The sequence below is a fragment of the Esox lucius genome, chromosome 11 (genome assembly GCF_011004845.1).
Source record: "Esox lucius isolate fEsoLuc1 chromosome 11, fEsoLuc1.pri, whole genome shotgun sequence".
Lineage (NCBI taxonomy): Eukaryota > Metazoa > Chordata > Actinopteri > Esociformes > Esocidae > Esox > Esox lucius.
In genome coordinates this window covers 7,141,644-7,158,686 of record NC_047579.1, presented here as the reverse complement: position 1 = coordinate 7,158,686, position 17,043 = coordinate 7,141,644, and the positions used below count along the sequence as shown (strand labels likewise).

At 41.4% G+C, this 17,043-nt stretch overlaps 2 protein-coding genes across 2 annotated transcripts in view; one reads left to right on the top strand and one right to left on the bottom strand.

Moving 5' to 3' along the window:
• Positions 1-17,043, bottom strand: part of LOC109615482 (zinc finger protein 501-like) — a 1,152,720-nt gene that overhangs the window by 997,697 nt on the left and 137,980 nt on the right. The window lies entirely within an intron of this gene.
• LOC117595289 (zinc finger protein 92-like) lies at positions 4,770-14,536 on the top strand. Its single transcript, XM_034295533.1, has 5 exons — positions 4,770-4,940; positions 8,821-8,877; positions 9,711-9,936; positions 12,832-13,134; positions 14,272-14,536. Exons 1-5 carry the CDS (start codon positions 4,839-4,841, stop codon positions 14,481-14,483), a joined length of 900 nt encoding a protein of 299 aa, XP_034151424.1. The 5' UTR covers positions 4,770-4,838; the 3' UTR covers positions 14,484-14,536.

Here is a 17,043-nt window from a genome sequence, read left to right as displayed (position 1 = left end):
GGAGCTTTTCCACTGCATGGTACCGGCTCGCCTCGCCTCGCCCCGCTTTGGGAGCTTTTCCACTGCATGGTACCGGCTCGCCTCGCCTCGCCCCGCTTTGGGAGCTTTTCCACTGCATGGTACCGGCTCGCCTCGCCTCGCCCCGCTTTGGGAGCTTTTCCACTGCATGGTACCGGCTCGCCTCGCCTCGCCCCGCTTTGGGAGCTTTTCCACTGCATGGTACCGGCTCGCCTCGCCCCGCTTTGGGAGCTTTTCCACTGCATGGTACCGGCTCAACTCGCCTCAACCCGCTTTGGGAGCTTTTCCACTGCATGGTACCAGCTCGACTCTACTCGCCTCGCCGCAATGCGCTTGGGGAGCTTTTCCACTGCATGGTACCGGCTCGACTCTACTCGCCTCAACCCGCTTTGGGAGCTTTTCCACTGCATGGTACCAGCTCGACTCTACTCGCCTCGCCGCAATGCGCTTGGGGAGCTTTTCCACTGCATGGTACCGGCTCGACTCTACTCACCTCAACATGCTTTGGGAGCTTGTCCACTGCATGGTACCAGCTCGACTCTACTCGCCTCGCCGCGATCCGCTTGGGGAGCTTTTCCACTGCATGGTACCAGCTCGACTCGGCTCTACACGCCTTGCTTGATTTTCCATTGCTGATAGTACCTTGTACCCACCCATAGTGACATCACAGTAAAACTGCCATGACTCCAATGGTACACACATGGGAACAACAATGGAGGATATGGTACAACTACGTCTGATACAGACGAAAAGCCGTATTTGCCAACTAACGAAAATCCTGCAGTGAACAGAAAAATCAATCGAATGAACTCCATCAATTTTCTTTTAAATTGACAAGCTTTGAATGTGGCAGATCAAAAGTAAACTAAATTTGGATAACACGGTCACAGATACTGTTTTAAAAACTGTGAAAAAGTAGAATAGAATTATCGCCCTGCAGTATAAAAGATGATGTAACAGCAATGTTCTGTTAGATTTAAGTGTATACACTTAACACAAACATTTAAACAACCTACATAACCCCTCCATCTCCATTAAAAGGTATAAATATTTGCCATCTATAATACCACGCAGACTGACACAAGCCAGCGTTTATACCGGTAGTAGCCTACTGTACACAAGCCAGCGTTTATACCGGTAGTAACCTACTGTAAACAAGGCCACGTTTATATCGGTAGTAGTCTACTGTACACAAGGCAGCGTTTATACCGGTAGTAGCCTACTGTAAACAAGCCAGCGTTTATACCAGTAGTAGGGAGGAAGCACGCATGAGCAGTAACTTTGGTCTTAATACATTGCAGACGGCAAAAATAGTTAGAAAGATTGGTAGGGTGCTTCAGTTTGGCTTGATATTGCTACTTAGGTAAGTGTTACTATTACGGGTATGCCAGTTAGCCTATAGAAAAACCCAGGAGGAAAAAGACAAGGTATTTAATAAGTAGGTTAGAAAAACAACGTGTCTTGTGGGTCTCACAGGGATAACGAGATGATTTCAACACCAGTGTGTACAGTATCTCATAAAAGTGAGTACACCCCTCACATTTATGTAAATATTTGATTATACCTTTTCATGTGACAAGACTGAAGAAATGATACTTTGCTACAATGTAAAGTAGTGAGTGTATGCCATCTAAGGGAGTGTGAGAGCAATAACACCAATTTTAACACACCTGCTCCCCATACACACCTGAGACCTTGTAACGAGTCACATGACACCGGGGAGGGAAAATGGCCAATTAATGTCTGTGTTGTATTATTTTGAGGGGACAGCAAATGTACACTGTTACACGACCTGTACACTCACTACTTTACAGCAAAGTGTCATTTCTTCAGTCTTGTCATATGAAAAGGTGACCATCGTACTGACGATTCACCAGGGGAGGGCTGACGATTGACCAGGGGAGGGCTGACGATTGACCAGGGGAGGGCTGACGATTGACCAGGGGAGGATTAAAGCTTAATCAGGGTGATGTTTGATAAGGCGAGAGTGGATACTTGACCAAGGGAGGGGTGACGTTTGACCTGGGGAGGAGTGATGACTGAGTAGGAGGAAGAACAGAGTTTCTGGGGAGGAATCATAATGTTCCTAATATGGAGGCCCGGTTCACCATTATGTATACCAGCAGGATGTGTTGAGGCCCGGTTCACCATTATGTATACCAGCAGGATGTGTTGAGGCCCGGTTCACCATTATGTATACCAGCAAGATGTGTTGAGGCCCGGTTCACCATTATGTATACCAGCAGGATGTGTTGAGGCCCGGTTCACCATTATGTATACCAGCAGGATGTGTTGAGGCCCGGTTCACCATTATGTATACCAGCAGGATGTGTTGAGGCCCGGTTCACCATTATGTATACCAGCAGGATGTGTTGAGGCCCGGTTCAACGGCCACCACGCCAAGGCACGTAGTCGAGCCCACATGTTTCAAGCTGAAAACCCGCTGGAGATCCATCTTTCTGGAAGTGTGTCCTCTGTTTGTGCCCAAAGTGGCTGCTGCATTCTCCACAACCTTTGTCTCTCTATGGATGACATCTTGGAGGTGAAGGACCATCCTTAGCATAAGGAAGAAGGTGACAATCCAGAGGATCGTGCAGTTGAGCAGGAGGTGTTTGGCAACGACCTTCGGGCTAGACAAGAAGTCACATAAGGACAGTGTAAATTCAAATGGCAACTATTATGGGAAACTGATAAATATTATGCAGTTCCACAATTCCAACTATTAAGTAAAAACTAATGAAAACTATTGTTCTACATAAAATTTAATTCGGCTGGCAGCAGCAGGTGCCCATTTCCCACCTGGTACCATAATGTACATCATACCTCATCTATCATGGCAAGGATGACTTTGTTGTATCGATGACTCTAATGTTTGCCAAAATTATAATCTTTATAATCTCTACTCGCTACCATCTAGTTTTGGACGAATTCCTCTTCCCAGTGAACAGGTTCTAATTTGCCCCCTCCCCATATGAAGGCTGTAATCTCCTCAACAGTCCCTGAATAAAATATGAATATGACTGGTAGAAGGTTGTACGGGGACTATAGACATATTCATATAAGCAATATGACATTTTTAAAGTGAAAAATCAACTACAAAGCTAAAAAAATATATCACTCCCGGTAATTACTTAGCCAACTTTAACTAGCGTCTCCACTACACTGACCTGAATAACGCTAGCTAGCTAATCGAAAAGTCGGAGCAAATTTACAAATAAGCCGTTTCTTAAATAAAATAAGCAAATATTCAGCGACTACAATGCCCATTTCTGCTCACTTTTTTTTCAGATTTTGATTTATTAGGTACCGTTTACCTGAAATAAGAAAAGTAAAAACTTACAGTTACGCAGTTTGTCCGACTCTCCTGCCATTTTTAAATTACTTCTAGGATATCAGATGCGTTCTTGCTGGCCAAGTCACCACTCCATACATCCTCGATTAAAGGTGCAGATAAACAACACATCCAGACATTTAGGCGTTCTTGGTAACTTTCGTTCTTTAGAATGGAACAATACTTGGTCCATGAAAGATGACTTCAAACGGGTTCACGAGAACACAAATTCGGATTGATGAACAGCCATTGTTTCGATGCATCAAGTGTGAGTGTCGAGCAGCCCATCACTAGCAGTGGGTAGGGGTGGGAAACCAATGCTTTCTAAACCATTGAGACTTGTTTCGAAAAAACGCTTCATTGCTCGAAGCTTTCCAATACAGTGCACAGCAGGGACATCTGCTGGACAAAATGTAATGTGACATGTTTGATTTAGACTGTATTTAGACCGGATTGGTGTATTCGATGTAATGGTAAGAATGAATTATGAAGATCATTGAAAAGCGTAACCTCAATAAAAAAGGAATTTGTGTAGGGAGAAAATGACATTTTGCATTCAACAAAGCCATATTAACTGCAACAGGAAGAATCTAACCTGTGACCATGTGAACAGCAGTCTGGAGTAATACTGTACAATTTTGCCACCGTATTAGATGCATTACTTTGGTATTTGATCATTGGTGCACTGTGGACTGTTGCGTTCCCGTTGAAAAGAACTTGGTCAAATGAAGTTTCAGACATCATCGTCACATGATATTATACTAAAATATCTTTCAGTTGTAGTTACATTCATATAATATGAATAATGATTGAGACATTTAAATCAACAAAATGCCCTTATATTTTAGTCTCATTTTAGTCCAATCACAGTGCTCATTAACCTATAGTAGCCTAAACATATCACCATATCAAACAAGGCTAATGGGACATACATTTCACTTAGTGTTGGTATTGCCTACAATTAGGCCTATTAATTAACAATGATTATGGTTGCCCTCCTAATATTCAAACCTAGGGCACCCATGTAAGAGGCAGACTAACCACTACACCACATAGATATACCGGTGCTGGGTGTCGGTATAACCTCTTGACATTATATAATTTTGTAATGCAATTTTGCTTTACTGTGACCAGCAAGCTCCTAAATGAACCTAAGTAAACTAAAATAAAAACTACTTAACTCCACCAGGGTCTCTTTTGGGTCACTTTTGCCAGTCAAAGCCCGGTTACGGAGGAGGATTGGAATTGTGACATAAAAAACTAACAAGAATCGACAGGAAAAAAGTTCATTTGTAGTCCTAAACATATTTAAGTAATTTTTACTCACTTTTTGTCTCTCCCACAGCGTTCATCACAATTACATGCACATGGCCAATTATGCAAATGATGTGATTACATCACTTTGCCACTTCTAGGACAGCCAATAGCTACTTTCCTTACTGAGGGGTTGGAAACACTGCCTGAACCGGGCTTCGTGTTCATTTGTCCTATGCCTAGTAGCAGGCAGAATCTTCTCGGGTCGGTGTGTTTAGTTTTCAAGGCATCGGAAACTTTTGGTGAAATACGATCAGAAGTCAATTTCGCTAAAATGGTAAGTGGTTAAGGAATAGTATTTTTCTTTGTTCAGGTCGTAAAAAAAATAAGTTGTAACAGTTCCCTGCTTTGCATCTCCCTCTTGCTAAAATATTGTTTTAATCCAACCAACTTTACAGCTTTGAATCATGATATGGCCCTGTTCGTGGTAGTTTTGTGACAAAATACATTTTATGAAAAACATGAGGGCAGGTCTTAAATATTTTTTTTCTTAACGTTAAGTCGGGAATTCTCTGAAACCGCCAAGAATGTTTGGTTCCGTGAAGTTCAATAGAACGCATTCAAATTCACCCACCCCAGTAAAATGGCCGAAGAACGTTTGTTGAGCTGAAACGTTTTCGCGAAGCCACAGCAAATTAATTGAAACTAACCTTCGCTGAGTATCTTCTGAGGTAACATTTAATTGAATTGGCACCAAAAATGCACCTTTACTATATTAACCATTTCATGTCGAAACTGAAAAGAACTGGAATAGGAAGAAAACATACGTTGCTTTACGGTTTCAGTTGCGCTTAAACATAATTTACAACGTAAATAGCGTTTGAGTGTGAATGGTGCTGCCAAATTACATTTCATTACCAAAAGACTTCTGATTAAAATGATGCCTCACTTCAAGAAATTTAAAATATACATTGAGATATTCACCTTAGTATATAAGCATGCAGGGTTCGAATAGTGGGGTGCTTGGGTGGTCCGAGACCATCCGTAAGTCTGTAGAGAGCCCACATAATTAATTATTCTTTTTTTTTTGTTTCGGGGTCCGACAAAAAAATATTTAACGCTCATTAAAATCAGTAATGATTATGAAAGTTATCGCTCGTCAAGGACGTTTTATAATTTGCAGCATTAATTTATTCGTTGGCTGCGGTCGGGGTAGCCTGGCTAATTGAGTCCGGTCACCTAGCGATTGCTATTCAGCATCACAGGTGCTGCTCGCTTGACCGCTTTATAACTGAATTCGACTACAGTAAATTAATGAAAATCCTGTAAGTAGATAATGTGCTTTATGTTGGTCTGTCTATCATTGCTTATAATACAATATTAGCTGATCCTCTATCAGACATTGCATTACTAGATACCCAACATTATGTTTAGAATATGTTTAGAGGTTTTTTTGCCGACGTTGCTAGCTAGCTGGGCGGTATTTAAGCCAAATGAGCTGCCACTAGCTGACCTAGCAGCTAGATTAATGTAGCCAAACTAGTTACTCGTAGCTCGCTTTACCAACCTATAATCGTGCATCCTGGACAGAGGAAGCGGAAAAAGAAAGATCATTCACTTTTTTTCAAGGATATATTCTGCTATGATAACATGGCTGATGATGAAATTGTTGACCTTGGTGTAGTTAACACTGATTATTCTCTGATTTCGTCATAAAAATTGAATTCATATAATATTGCTGCATGTTTTAGCATAGCGATTAATTCATTCGTTATTAAAACAATATTTTGCATCATGGAGTGCTGTCAAAAAGACCAGCTCAGCCCAGTCAAGCCAAATACAACCCATCTCAACTCAGCCAGGCTAAGTACATACTATTATTTTAGCACATGCTAATATTAATAAATAATATTTTTCTTTCTGAGAACTAACAAAAGAGAAACTCTACTTCCCTGACCAACTAACATGATGAATGTGAAACATTGGGTTATTAGAGGTTTGTCATGTCATTTGGATTGTGCTTAGTTATGTTAAAAGATCTTCAGGTGTTTCAACATAGTTTTTAAAATATATTCTTATTTCCGTCATAATCAACTCAAGACAGCATCATCCTGTTTATAGGTTTTTCCTACATTTCATTATAATGAACAAAGTGTCTACTCCAAATATCATGTGTTTACATTAGGTTACATTTAATGACTTCCTTTGTCATATGTTGTAGGATTAAGGAATACTGGACAGACACAATTTAACTTTTCAGTTGCTTGCTTGCAACATTTTAAAATTGGTGTTTTTCATATGTAACACATTAGTAGGGTTTGATTATAATTTTCAGGAGTGAATATCAGGTAGGCTATCTTAAGTGACTAGGGGATAAAAATGGTGTCCACCTTTTGAAAAGATCGGAGAATATACATTTTGAGATATTTGACTCTGAACGCCGGCATCTCCCTCTTAGCCACAGGAAAGCAATGGGTGGAGGTTAGAGATCCAAAGGGGACATTTTTTCATGTCATCTTTTTTAAAAGGGGAGGTCCAGATTAAAATGTTGCCCAACTTAAAATAATCAGAAGATATCTGAAGCAGACTGCTTTGTGATTCTTTTTTTCCCCCATAGGGAACCAGGCAGTGTTCGTTAAGTAATGTGTATTTCTGAAATTGTGAAGGCTAATGTTAGATGACTTTGACGTTATAGGACAATTCTGATTAATTAGCAGGTCAGTAAGGATGTCTGTAAACTTTGTGACATTGAGGATTTTATTTGTATTTATTTATTTTTTTACAAATGAAGGTACTATATTCCTCCAAGAGATAATTGCTTTCTTGCGTTGCTGTCGTAAAGTCTGTTGGTGTATTACAAACGGAGACCCTAAGTTATATTGAAATGCTTAGAAAAAAAGTTAGAAGCATTGCAAGGACATTACTGAATAGCCTTTGCATTCACTTCCATATAACCACCCTGGAACAAATATTGCTCTTTTCTGCACCTTTCAATATTTGTTTGACTGTTTTTCAGTGAAAAGTGCATCGTACTGCCCCCTTCCTATACCCCTCTGTAATTCTTCCTGCGGTTGAGAGGAAAGTCTAGGCAAAAAATATGGGGAGGTTGATTTTTAACTAGCCATATTCAGCAGCCAACGGTGGTAGTAGTAGTTAACTTGCCAATTTATCATGCCAAAATCTTTGCCGTTAACAACAGGCAGCCCTGCAGAGTAATTACTTTAAATACAATACTTTTGTTTGGATGAAGAAATGTCACTATTCTTGCTAATATTTTGCCCTAATCCCTTCCCTAAAAGCAACATTGAGCAATACCAGTAGCCTATAAACCTCCATTGTGCATTGTGCCCTGTCAGTGTATATAATTGTTAATACTTTTGTGTTAAATGCTATTACATTTCAAATCACTGTGTAGGGGATTGTGATTAATGTATTTTTGCTATGTTGCCTGTTGAAATGGTTAGCAGGTGCCCAAAAGCTTGCTAGGTTTGCTAGGTTTCATTTACTTAAGCTGTAAATATTTCTCAGTGTGCTCCACATTTTAAATAGTAATTTTGTTTTGTTTATATTATTCCAAATATAGTTTTTCTTGAATAAATGTAAACAAATACACAGTATAAATTAACATTGCAGACTTGCACTCACCTAAAGGATTATTAGGAACACCATACTAATACTGTGTTTGACCCCCTTTTGCCTTCAGAACTGCCTTAATTCTACGTGGCATTGATTCAACAAGGTGCTGAAAGCATTCTTTAGAAATGTTTGCCCATATTGATAGGATAGCATCTTGCAGTTGATGGAGATTCGTGGGATGCACATCCAGGGCACAAAGCTCCCGTTCTACCACATCCCAAAGATGCTCTATTGGGTTGAGATCTGGTGACTGTGGGGGCCATTTCAGTACAGTGAACTCATTGTCATGTTCAAGAAACCAATTTGAAATGATTCGAGCTTTGTGACATGGTGCATTATCCTGCTGGAAGTAACCATCAGAGGATGGGTACATGGTGGTCATAAAAGGATGGACATGGTCAGAAACAATGCTCAGGTAGGCCGTGGCATTTAAATGATGCCCAATTGGCACTAAGGGGCCTAAAGTGTGCCAAGAAAACATTCCCCACACCAGCCTGCACAGTGGTAACAAGGCATGATGGATCCATGTTCTCTTTCTGTTTACGCCAAATTCTGACTCTACCATCTGAATGTCTCAACAGAAATCGAGACTCCTCAGACCAGGCCACATTCTTCCAGTCTTCAACTGTCCAATTTTGGTGAGCTCGTGCAAATTGTAGCCTCTTTTTCCTATTTGTAGTGGAGATGAGTGGTACCCGGTGGGGTCTTCTGCTGTTGTAGCCCATCCGCCTCAAGGTTGTGCGTGTTGTGGCTTCACAAATGCTTTGCTGCATACCTCGGTTGTAACGAGTGGTTATTTCAGTCAAAGTTGCTCTTCTATCAGCTTCAATCAGTTGGCCCATACTCCTCTGACCTCTAGCATCAACAAGGCATTTTCGCCCACAGGACTGCTGCATACTGGATGTTTTTCCCGTTTCACACCATTCTTTGTAAACCCCTAGAAATAGTTGTGCGTGAAAATCCCAGTAACTGAGCAGTTTGTGAAATACTCAGACCGGCCCGTCTGGCACCAACAACCAAGCCACGCTCAAAATTGCTTAAATCACCTTTCTTTCCCATTCTGACATTCAGTTTGGAGTTCAGGAGATTGTCTTGACCAGGACCACACCCCTAAATGCATTGAAGCAACTGCCATGTGATTGGTTGATTAGATAATTGCATTAATGAGAAATTGAACAGGTGTTCCTAATAATCCGGAGGTCTTATTGTTGTTGCCTGCATGAATCTAATCTATTGTAGCGGATTGTAGCTATCAAGTTGTGATTGTTTCTCAGACATTGGTTACCCTCTTTATATCAATGTGACAGCCCCTTACTGAGAGAAAGCGTGCCTCGTGTAGGATACAGATCTGTTATGATTATTTTATTCCCATCAAACATATTCATCAGTCATGTATGGTTCTGATTTTGTCTTTATTTTAGCAGAGGGAGGACAAACCCAGCCTATGGTTCTGATTTTGTCTTTATTTTAGCAGAGGGAGGACAAACCCAGCCTGCTGCTCTCCTTCCACACTGAGCCCAAACAAGAGTCACTGGATTCTGATTGTGAAACTCAATGGGCATTGGTGGATTCAGAGATGACATCATTGAAGCTGGAAGACAAAAGTCAAACGCTGGGAAGGAATGTTACCATTAAAGATGAAGAGGAGAAGAATGGGGTTATCATTAACAATGGTGAGGGGAATTTACTTAATCAAGGTAAGAACTGGTTTAAAGTTGTAATTGTCAATGTAGTAGTTTTGGTTCTTACCAATGAAATTATTTTCATGCTATCTGTCAGTATTCTCTGTATTGTTATACTTGTTTTCTCTCATCTCAGAAATGACAAAATTGCTGATTATTTTAAAGAATTTCTCAGGTCCACAGTTTAGAATTGAGCCTTATATATGCCCCTAGATGAAATTTGCTGGTAAGACCCATGGGTATTGTAAATTGGCCAGCAAATCACAGAGAGGGGAAGGCATGGTCTGCAGGGATTTCCAGGTCTCATTGCTCTCTAGCGACTCCCTCTGGGGACTCTGCCATCTCAAAAGCTGCCTGAGATTTTCAGATAAGTGAATGTGTCCTCACACGTTTCACCATCAAACAGCACTAAAAGAATAACACGTTTTAAGGCACAGTTCAACGCAAAACACAAATATATTTATATGAAATTATTACAACACAAATATTTGAAACATCTTTGAGAGGATTGCAAAACATGAGAGCAGAGGGAGTCATCTGGACAATGCTGTGGTATTGGGCTTACTTGGAAGGGTAAATGTCGCAGCCCAAGTTGACAGTGCATACAGGTGCTCCTTTGAGCAGCATAACAAACAGGTGGAGGAAAACAGATACGTTCTCAGTCGGATCATAACATGTATTAAACTGTGTGGAAAATGTGAAACCGCACTGCTGGGGCACGACGAGTCGGTGGACTCCCTGAATCCTGGAATATTCAGATGCATTTTTGATGCACTATGATGCTCAGCCCATCTTCAAAGGGACATCTTGCACTGTACAAAAAGAACTGTTAGACTATATGTTTGAAGTGTACAGGGAGGAGACAGCCAATCAAGTGGACGAGAAATCATTTGTTGCCATGTAGGCAGATGAGACAACGGATGTTTCCTATAAATCACAAATGGTGGTTGTGTTGCCATACATGTTGCCTGACAATACAGTGACAGAGGATTTTGGAGTTTGTGGAAGTCAAATATGAAACTGGACTCGGCCTCTCTAATAGCATCAAGGGTGTGCTGGAACCACTGAAGCTGGGAGAAAAGCTGATTGCTCAGACTTGTGATGTAATGAAAGAGACATGCCCAGTTTGTTCACTGCTATGCTCACCAGCTGAACCTGGTTCAGCCTGTTCAGCAAGGATAAGCAACCTAAAGGTGTTTTTTGCAGATTTAACTGCATTTGACACCTTTTTCTCTGGCGCTCCAAAACGTGTTACAGCACTTGCTGAGGCAACACAGAGATGCATTCCAAGGCCACCCACTGTATGATGGAACTTTAAAAGTAGATCTGTCAATGCAGTTTGGCAAAACTGTGCTGCGCTGCTCCTGTGTATGGAGGACATAGGCACACAACCAGGATGGCATGAGGCCACCATAAGTGAGGCATGCAGCCTATCAAAACAAATCAGGGACCGATCCTTTCTGCAGCTGTTGGATTGTTTTTTTTCTTGTGCCCAGATCCATCCATGAGAACAACCTAGAGGAGGCTTTTGCTGAGACCGTCACTCTGCTGAAAATGATCATAACTTTTCCATCTTGAAGAGGGTAAAAACCTTCACTTGCAATACCATGGGACAGCCACAACTCAACGCATTGGCCATGTTGTTCATCAAAAACCAGCTGATTCAGTAGCTACATGACTTCATTCCCAATGTCAGTGAAAAGTTTGCCCAGAGGAAGAATCCCTGTGCCACCTTTCTCTTCAAGTGAGCCCTCAGCCTTGATGAGTGAAAGCATATTTTATCATCCTGCCTTTGGGGTGCTGGTCCATGCATTGGTCATATTTTCGTGCTGGATCGATTGATATAGATGGTTATGAGTGTCAGTGTGTCCATGCTTATCTTTTAAGGTTGTTAGAATATAGAATGGATCTGTATCCCTATAAAGTGTCTTTCCACGTATGTGTGGGGTGTGTGTGTGGGGTGTGTGTGTGTGGGGTGTGTGTGTGGGGTGTGTGTGTGGGGTGTGTGTGTGGGGTGTGTGTGTGGGGTGTGTGTGTGTGGGGTGTGTGTGTGGGGTGTGTGTGTGGGGTGTGTGTGTGGGGTGTGTGTGTGTGGGGTGTGTGTGTGTGGGGTGTGTGTGTGTGGGGTGTGTGTGTGTGGGGTGTGTGTGTGTGTGGGGTGTGTGTGTGTGTGTGTGGGGTGTGTGTGTGTGTGTGTGTGTGTGTGTGTGTGTGTGTGAGAAGAGAGCAATTACACAAGAAGCTCTCTCTCGTGTACTACAAAGCCTGGTAGAAGCAAGCTGCTCTGTCGAGTGTTTTGTGGAGCCACCCTGTTTGTGGCAAGAGGGAGTTTTTTGCTTTACTGGTATCCTATATTTTGAACTTGTATGTGCCCCACAAATCTTTTACATATAAAAACACCACTGTCTAGGCTTAATTAGTAAATAATCTGAAATTAATGAGTTGATTGCCTAAACCAGGGGAGGGCAACTTCCTGGACTTGGGGGCCACATCAGGATTTTTTTATTAAGTGATTAAGTTAAACATGAATGACTTGAAGATCAGAGAAGGGCAGTAATTGAAACATTTATACAGGTAGGTCCTTTGTAATATAAGTAATTTTTAATTCCAATTCAGATTAATAAGAATGGGCTGGTGAGTTATGTTTTACTTCCCCTCAAAACGTTTTTTATAACCTACCGCGGGCCGGTAGGTAATAAAATTAAACAAGTTATCCAGGTTTCTACTTTATACTTAAAATGGCTTTGTCTAACAGCTGTCGAAAAAGAGTCTCTTTGCCACAAAATTCCGTAATCATTCAACTGCAGTATTAAAGTCTATATCACATCTCTGCAGAACAGTGATACTTGAATCCTTGATAATATTGTCTTTAAATGTGTCCATTAATCCCGTCTGATGTCTGTCACACAGATGGGATTCCTGAAGTGGAGACTCTTGGAGAAAAACAACCGGATGACTACAATGATAACTCTCATCAATGTCCCCATTGTGAAAAACATTTCTTATCTCTATCACAGTTAAAAAGACACATTAACATACATACTGGGGAGAGACATTACTCCTGTTCTGACTGTGGGAAGAGTTTCATTAGATCATGTGATCTTACTAGTCATAAAAGACTTCACGTGGGAGGGAAACCGTACTCCTGTTCTGACTGTGGGAAGTGTTTCATTAGACCATCTGGACTTACTAGTCACCAGAAAGTGCACACAGGTGAGAAGCCTTACTCCTGTTCTGAGTGTGGAATGAGTTTCTCTCAGTTAGGTAGCCTTAAACTTCACCAACACATACATACTGGAGTGAAACCTTACTCCTGTTTTGAATGTGGGAAGTGTTTCATTAGATCATTTGAACTTATTGTTCATCAGAGAGTGCACACAGGTGAGATGCCTTACCCCTGCTCCGACTGTGGGAAGTGTTTTGCATCTTCATCTGCACTAAATTTGCATAGAAAACGACACACGGGTGAAAAGCCTTACTCCTGTTCTGACTGTGGGAAGTGTTTCATTAGATCGAGTGATCTTACTAGTCATAAAAGACTGCACACAGGTAAGAAGCCTTACTCCTGTTCTGACTGTGAGAAGTGTTTCTTTACATCATCTGCACTTACTAGACATCAGAGAGTGCACACAGGTGAGAAACCATTCTCCTGTTCTGACTGTGGGAAGAGTTTTTCTCAATTAGGCAGCTTTAAAGCGCACCATCGCATACACACTGGAGAGAAGCCTTACTCCTGTTCTCACTGTGGGAAGTGTTTCATTACATCATCTGAACTTACTGGTCATAAAAGACTGCACACAGGTGAGACGCCGTACTCATGTTCTGACTGTGGGAAGTGTTTCATTAGATCATCTGATCTTATTAGTCATATTAGAGTGCACACAGGTAAGAAGCCTTACTCCTGTTCTGAGTGTGAGAAGTGTTTCTTTACATCATCTGCACTTACTAGACATCAGAGAGTGCACACAGGTGAGAAGCCATTCCCCTGTTTTGACTGTGGGAAGAGTTTTTCTCAATTACATCACCTTAGAGGTCACCAGCACATGCACACTGTACAATAATATTGTATGTTTGACAGACTTGGATGTGACAGACATAGATAAGCCAGTGTTTTACAACATTAGAGTAGGTTAACTGTCTTGTGGAAATTACCACAAATGAAGTCTGAATGCCCAGGGAGCCGCCCCACCTTCCCAGGGCACTACATGTCCATTGTAAATGATCCTTACAAGATTGGTACAAGGCTATACTCAAATCAAACCAAGATCACTTCAAAAGATTAACCGAGATCCCTACGATCTGTCAGTTGCATTCATATTGACCCAAGTCACAACAAAATCTCTTTCACAGATGTGACACACAAACAGTCCTGTTGCTTATTTGGTCAAACATCACGTTTTCTCATCCACACCAAGAGGCACACAGCTGTGAAATCTCTCTCTTCTGACTGGGGAAGGGACTGGAAAGATCAGAATTATAAAGTCTTATTGCCAAGTAAGTTTCACAACAAACTAGGAATTTGTTTTGGCCCATTAGTGCAACAATTTGTACAAAATAAATAAATACAGTGGGGAGAACAAGTATTTGAAACTGCAGATTTTTTATCATAGGTACTCTTCAACTGTGAGTGACGGGATACATTTCTTTTTAAGGATTTTTAAGTAATTCATTGGCATTTTATTGCATGACAAGTATTTGCTACATTAGAAAAGTAGAACTTAATATTTGGTACAGAAACCTTTTGTTTGCAATTACAGAGATCATACGTTTCCTGTAGTTCTTGACCAGGTTTGCACACACTGCAGCAGGGATTTTGGCCCACTCCTCCATACAGACTTTCTCCAGATCCTTCAGGTTTCGGGGCTGTCGCTGCGCAATATGGACTCTCAGCTGCCTCCAAAGATTTTCTATTGGGTTCAGGTCTGGAGACTGCTAGGCCACTCCAGAACCTTGAGATGCTTTTTATGGAGCCACTCCTTAGTTGCCCTGGCTGTGTGTTTTGGGTCGTTGTCTTGCTGGAAGACCCAGCCACGACCCATCTTCTATGCTCTTACTGAGGGAAGGAGGTGGTTGGCCAAGATCTCACGATACATGGCTCCATCCATCCTCCCCTCAATACTGTGCAGTTGCCCTGTACCCTTTCCAGAAAAGCATCCCCAAAGAATGATGTTTCCACCTCTATGCTTCACTTTTGGGATGGTGTTCTTGGGGTTGTACTCATCATTCTTCCTCCAAACACGGCGAGTGGAGTTTAGACCAAAAAGCAAAATTTGTCTCATCAGACACATGACCTTCTCCCATTCCTCCTCTGGATCATCCAGATGGTCATTGGCAAACTTCAGACGGGCCTGGACATGCACTTACCTTGCGTGTGCTGCAGGATTTTAATCCATGACTGTGTAGTGTGTTACTAATGGTTTTCCTTTACACTGTGGTCCCAGCTCTCTTCAGGTCATTGACCCGGTCCTGCCAGGTAGTTCTGGGCTGATCCTTCACCTTTCTCATTATCATTGATGCCCCACGAGGTGAGATCTTGCATTGAGCCCCAGACCGAGGGAGATTGACCGTCATCTTGAACTTCTTCCATTTTCTAATAATTGCGCCAACAGTTATTGCCTTCTCACCAAGCTGCTTGCCTATTGTCCTGTAGCCCATCCCTGCCTTGTGCAGGTCTACAATTGTTCTTGGCCATTGTGGAGAGGAGTCTGTTTGAGTGTGTGGATAGGTGTCTTTTTTACAGGTAACAAGTTCAAACTGTTGCAGTTAATACAGGTAATGAGTGGAGAAGAGAGCTTCTTAAAGAAAAACGAACATGTCTGTGAGAACCGTTATTCTTACTGGTTGGTAGGTGATCAAATGCTTATGTCATGCAATAAAAAATATTTTAAAAATCATACAATGTGATTTTCTGGATTTTTGTTTTAGATTCAGTCTCACAGTTGAAGTGTACCTATGATAAAAAATTACAGACCTACATGCTTTGTAAGTAGGAAAACCTGCTAAATCGGCAGTGTATCAAATACTTGTTCTCCCCACTGTAAATAAGATTAGTGGACTGAGCATATAAACGGTGAACGGCGCATTAGGTAAGATGCATGATTTGTAAGATGCATGATTTGTCCAGTTTTGGTAACTTTCTGGATTGGAATGAATTGTATTCATTCAAAATAGATTCTCACGACATTCCTCGTCCATATGGGTAATTACACACACAGTTAGGTCCGGAGATATTTGGAAACTGACAATTGTCATAATTTTGGCTCTGTACACCACCGCAATGGATTTGAAATGAAACAACTGCAGTGCAGTTGAAGTCCAGACTTTCTACATTAATATAAGGGGTTAAACAAAAATATAATCTGAAATATTTTCAAATTGCAACCATTTTCATACTGTCTCCTTATTTCAGGGGCTCAAATGTAATTGGAAAAAAGAAACACAAAAATACGATGTTCAGTTTTTATACTTTGTCTAGAATCCTTTGCAGGCAATGACTGCTTGAAGTCTGGAACGCATGGACATCACTAAATGCTGGGTTTCGTCATTTGTGATGCTTTGCCAGGCCTTCACTGCAGCTGTCTTCAGTTTGTGGTGGTCTTTCTGCCTTAAGTTTTGTCTTCAGCAAGTGAAATGTATGCTCGATAGGGTTGAGATCAGGTAGTTCACTCGGCCATTGCAGAATATTCCTCTTTTTTGCCTTAAAGAAAAACTCATGGGTTGCTTTCGCAGTATGTTTTGGGTCAAGCGCCATTCAACTTTGCTGAATGTGGCTGAATCTGAGCAGACAATATATCCCTATACACTTCAGAATTAATCTGACTGCTTCTCACATCATCAATAAACATTATTGACTCCGCGCCATTGGAAGCCATGCAGGGTTCCACCGTGTTTTACAGATGTGGCATGTTTCGGATCATGAGCTGTTCCAAGCCTTTTCTGTACTTTTTTTCAAACTTTTTTTTTTTATCCCATCATTCTGGGTACAGGTTTATCTTAGTTTCATCTGTCCAAAGAATGCTGTTCCAAAACTGGGCTGTCTTTTTTTGGCTAAATCTAAGCTGGCCTTTCTAATCTTGAGACTTGTGAATTGTTTGCACCTCTATTTGCTCTCCTGAAGTCTTC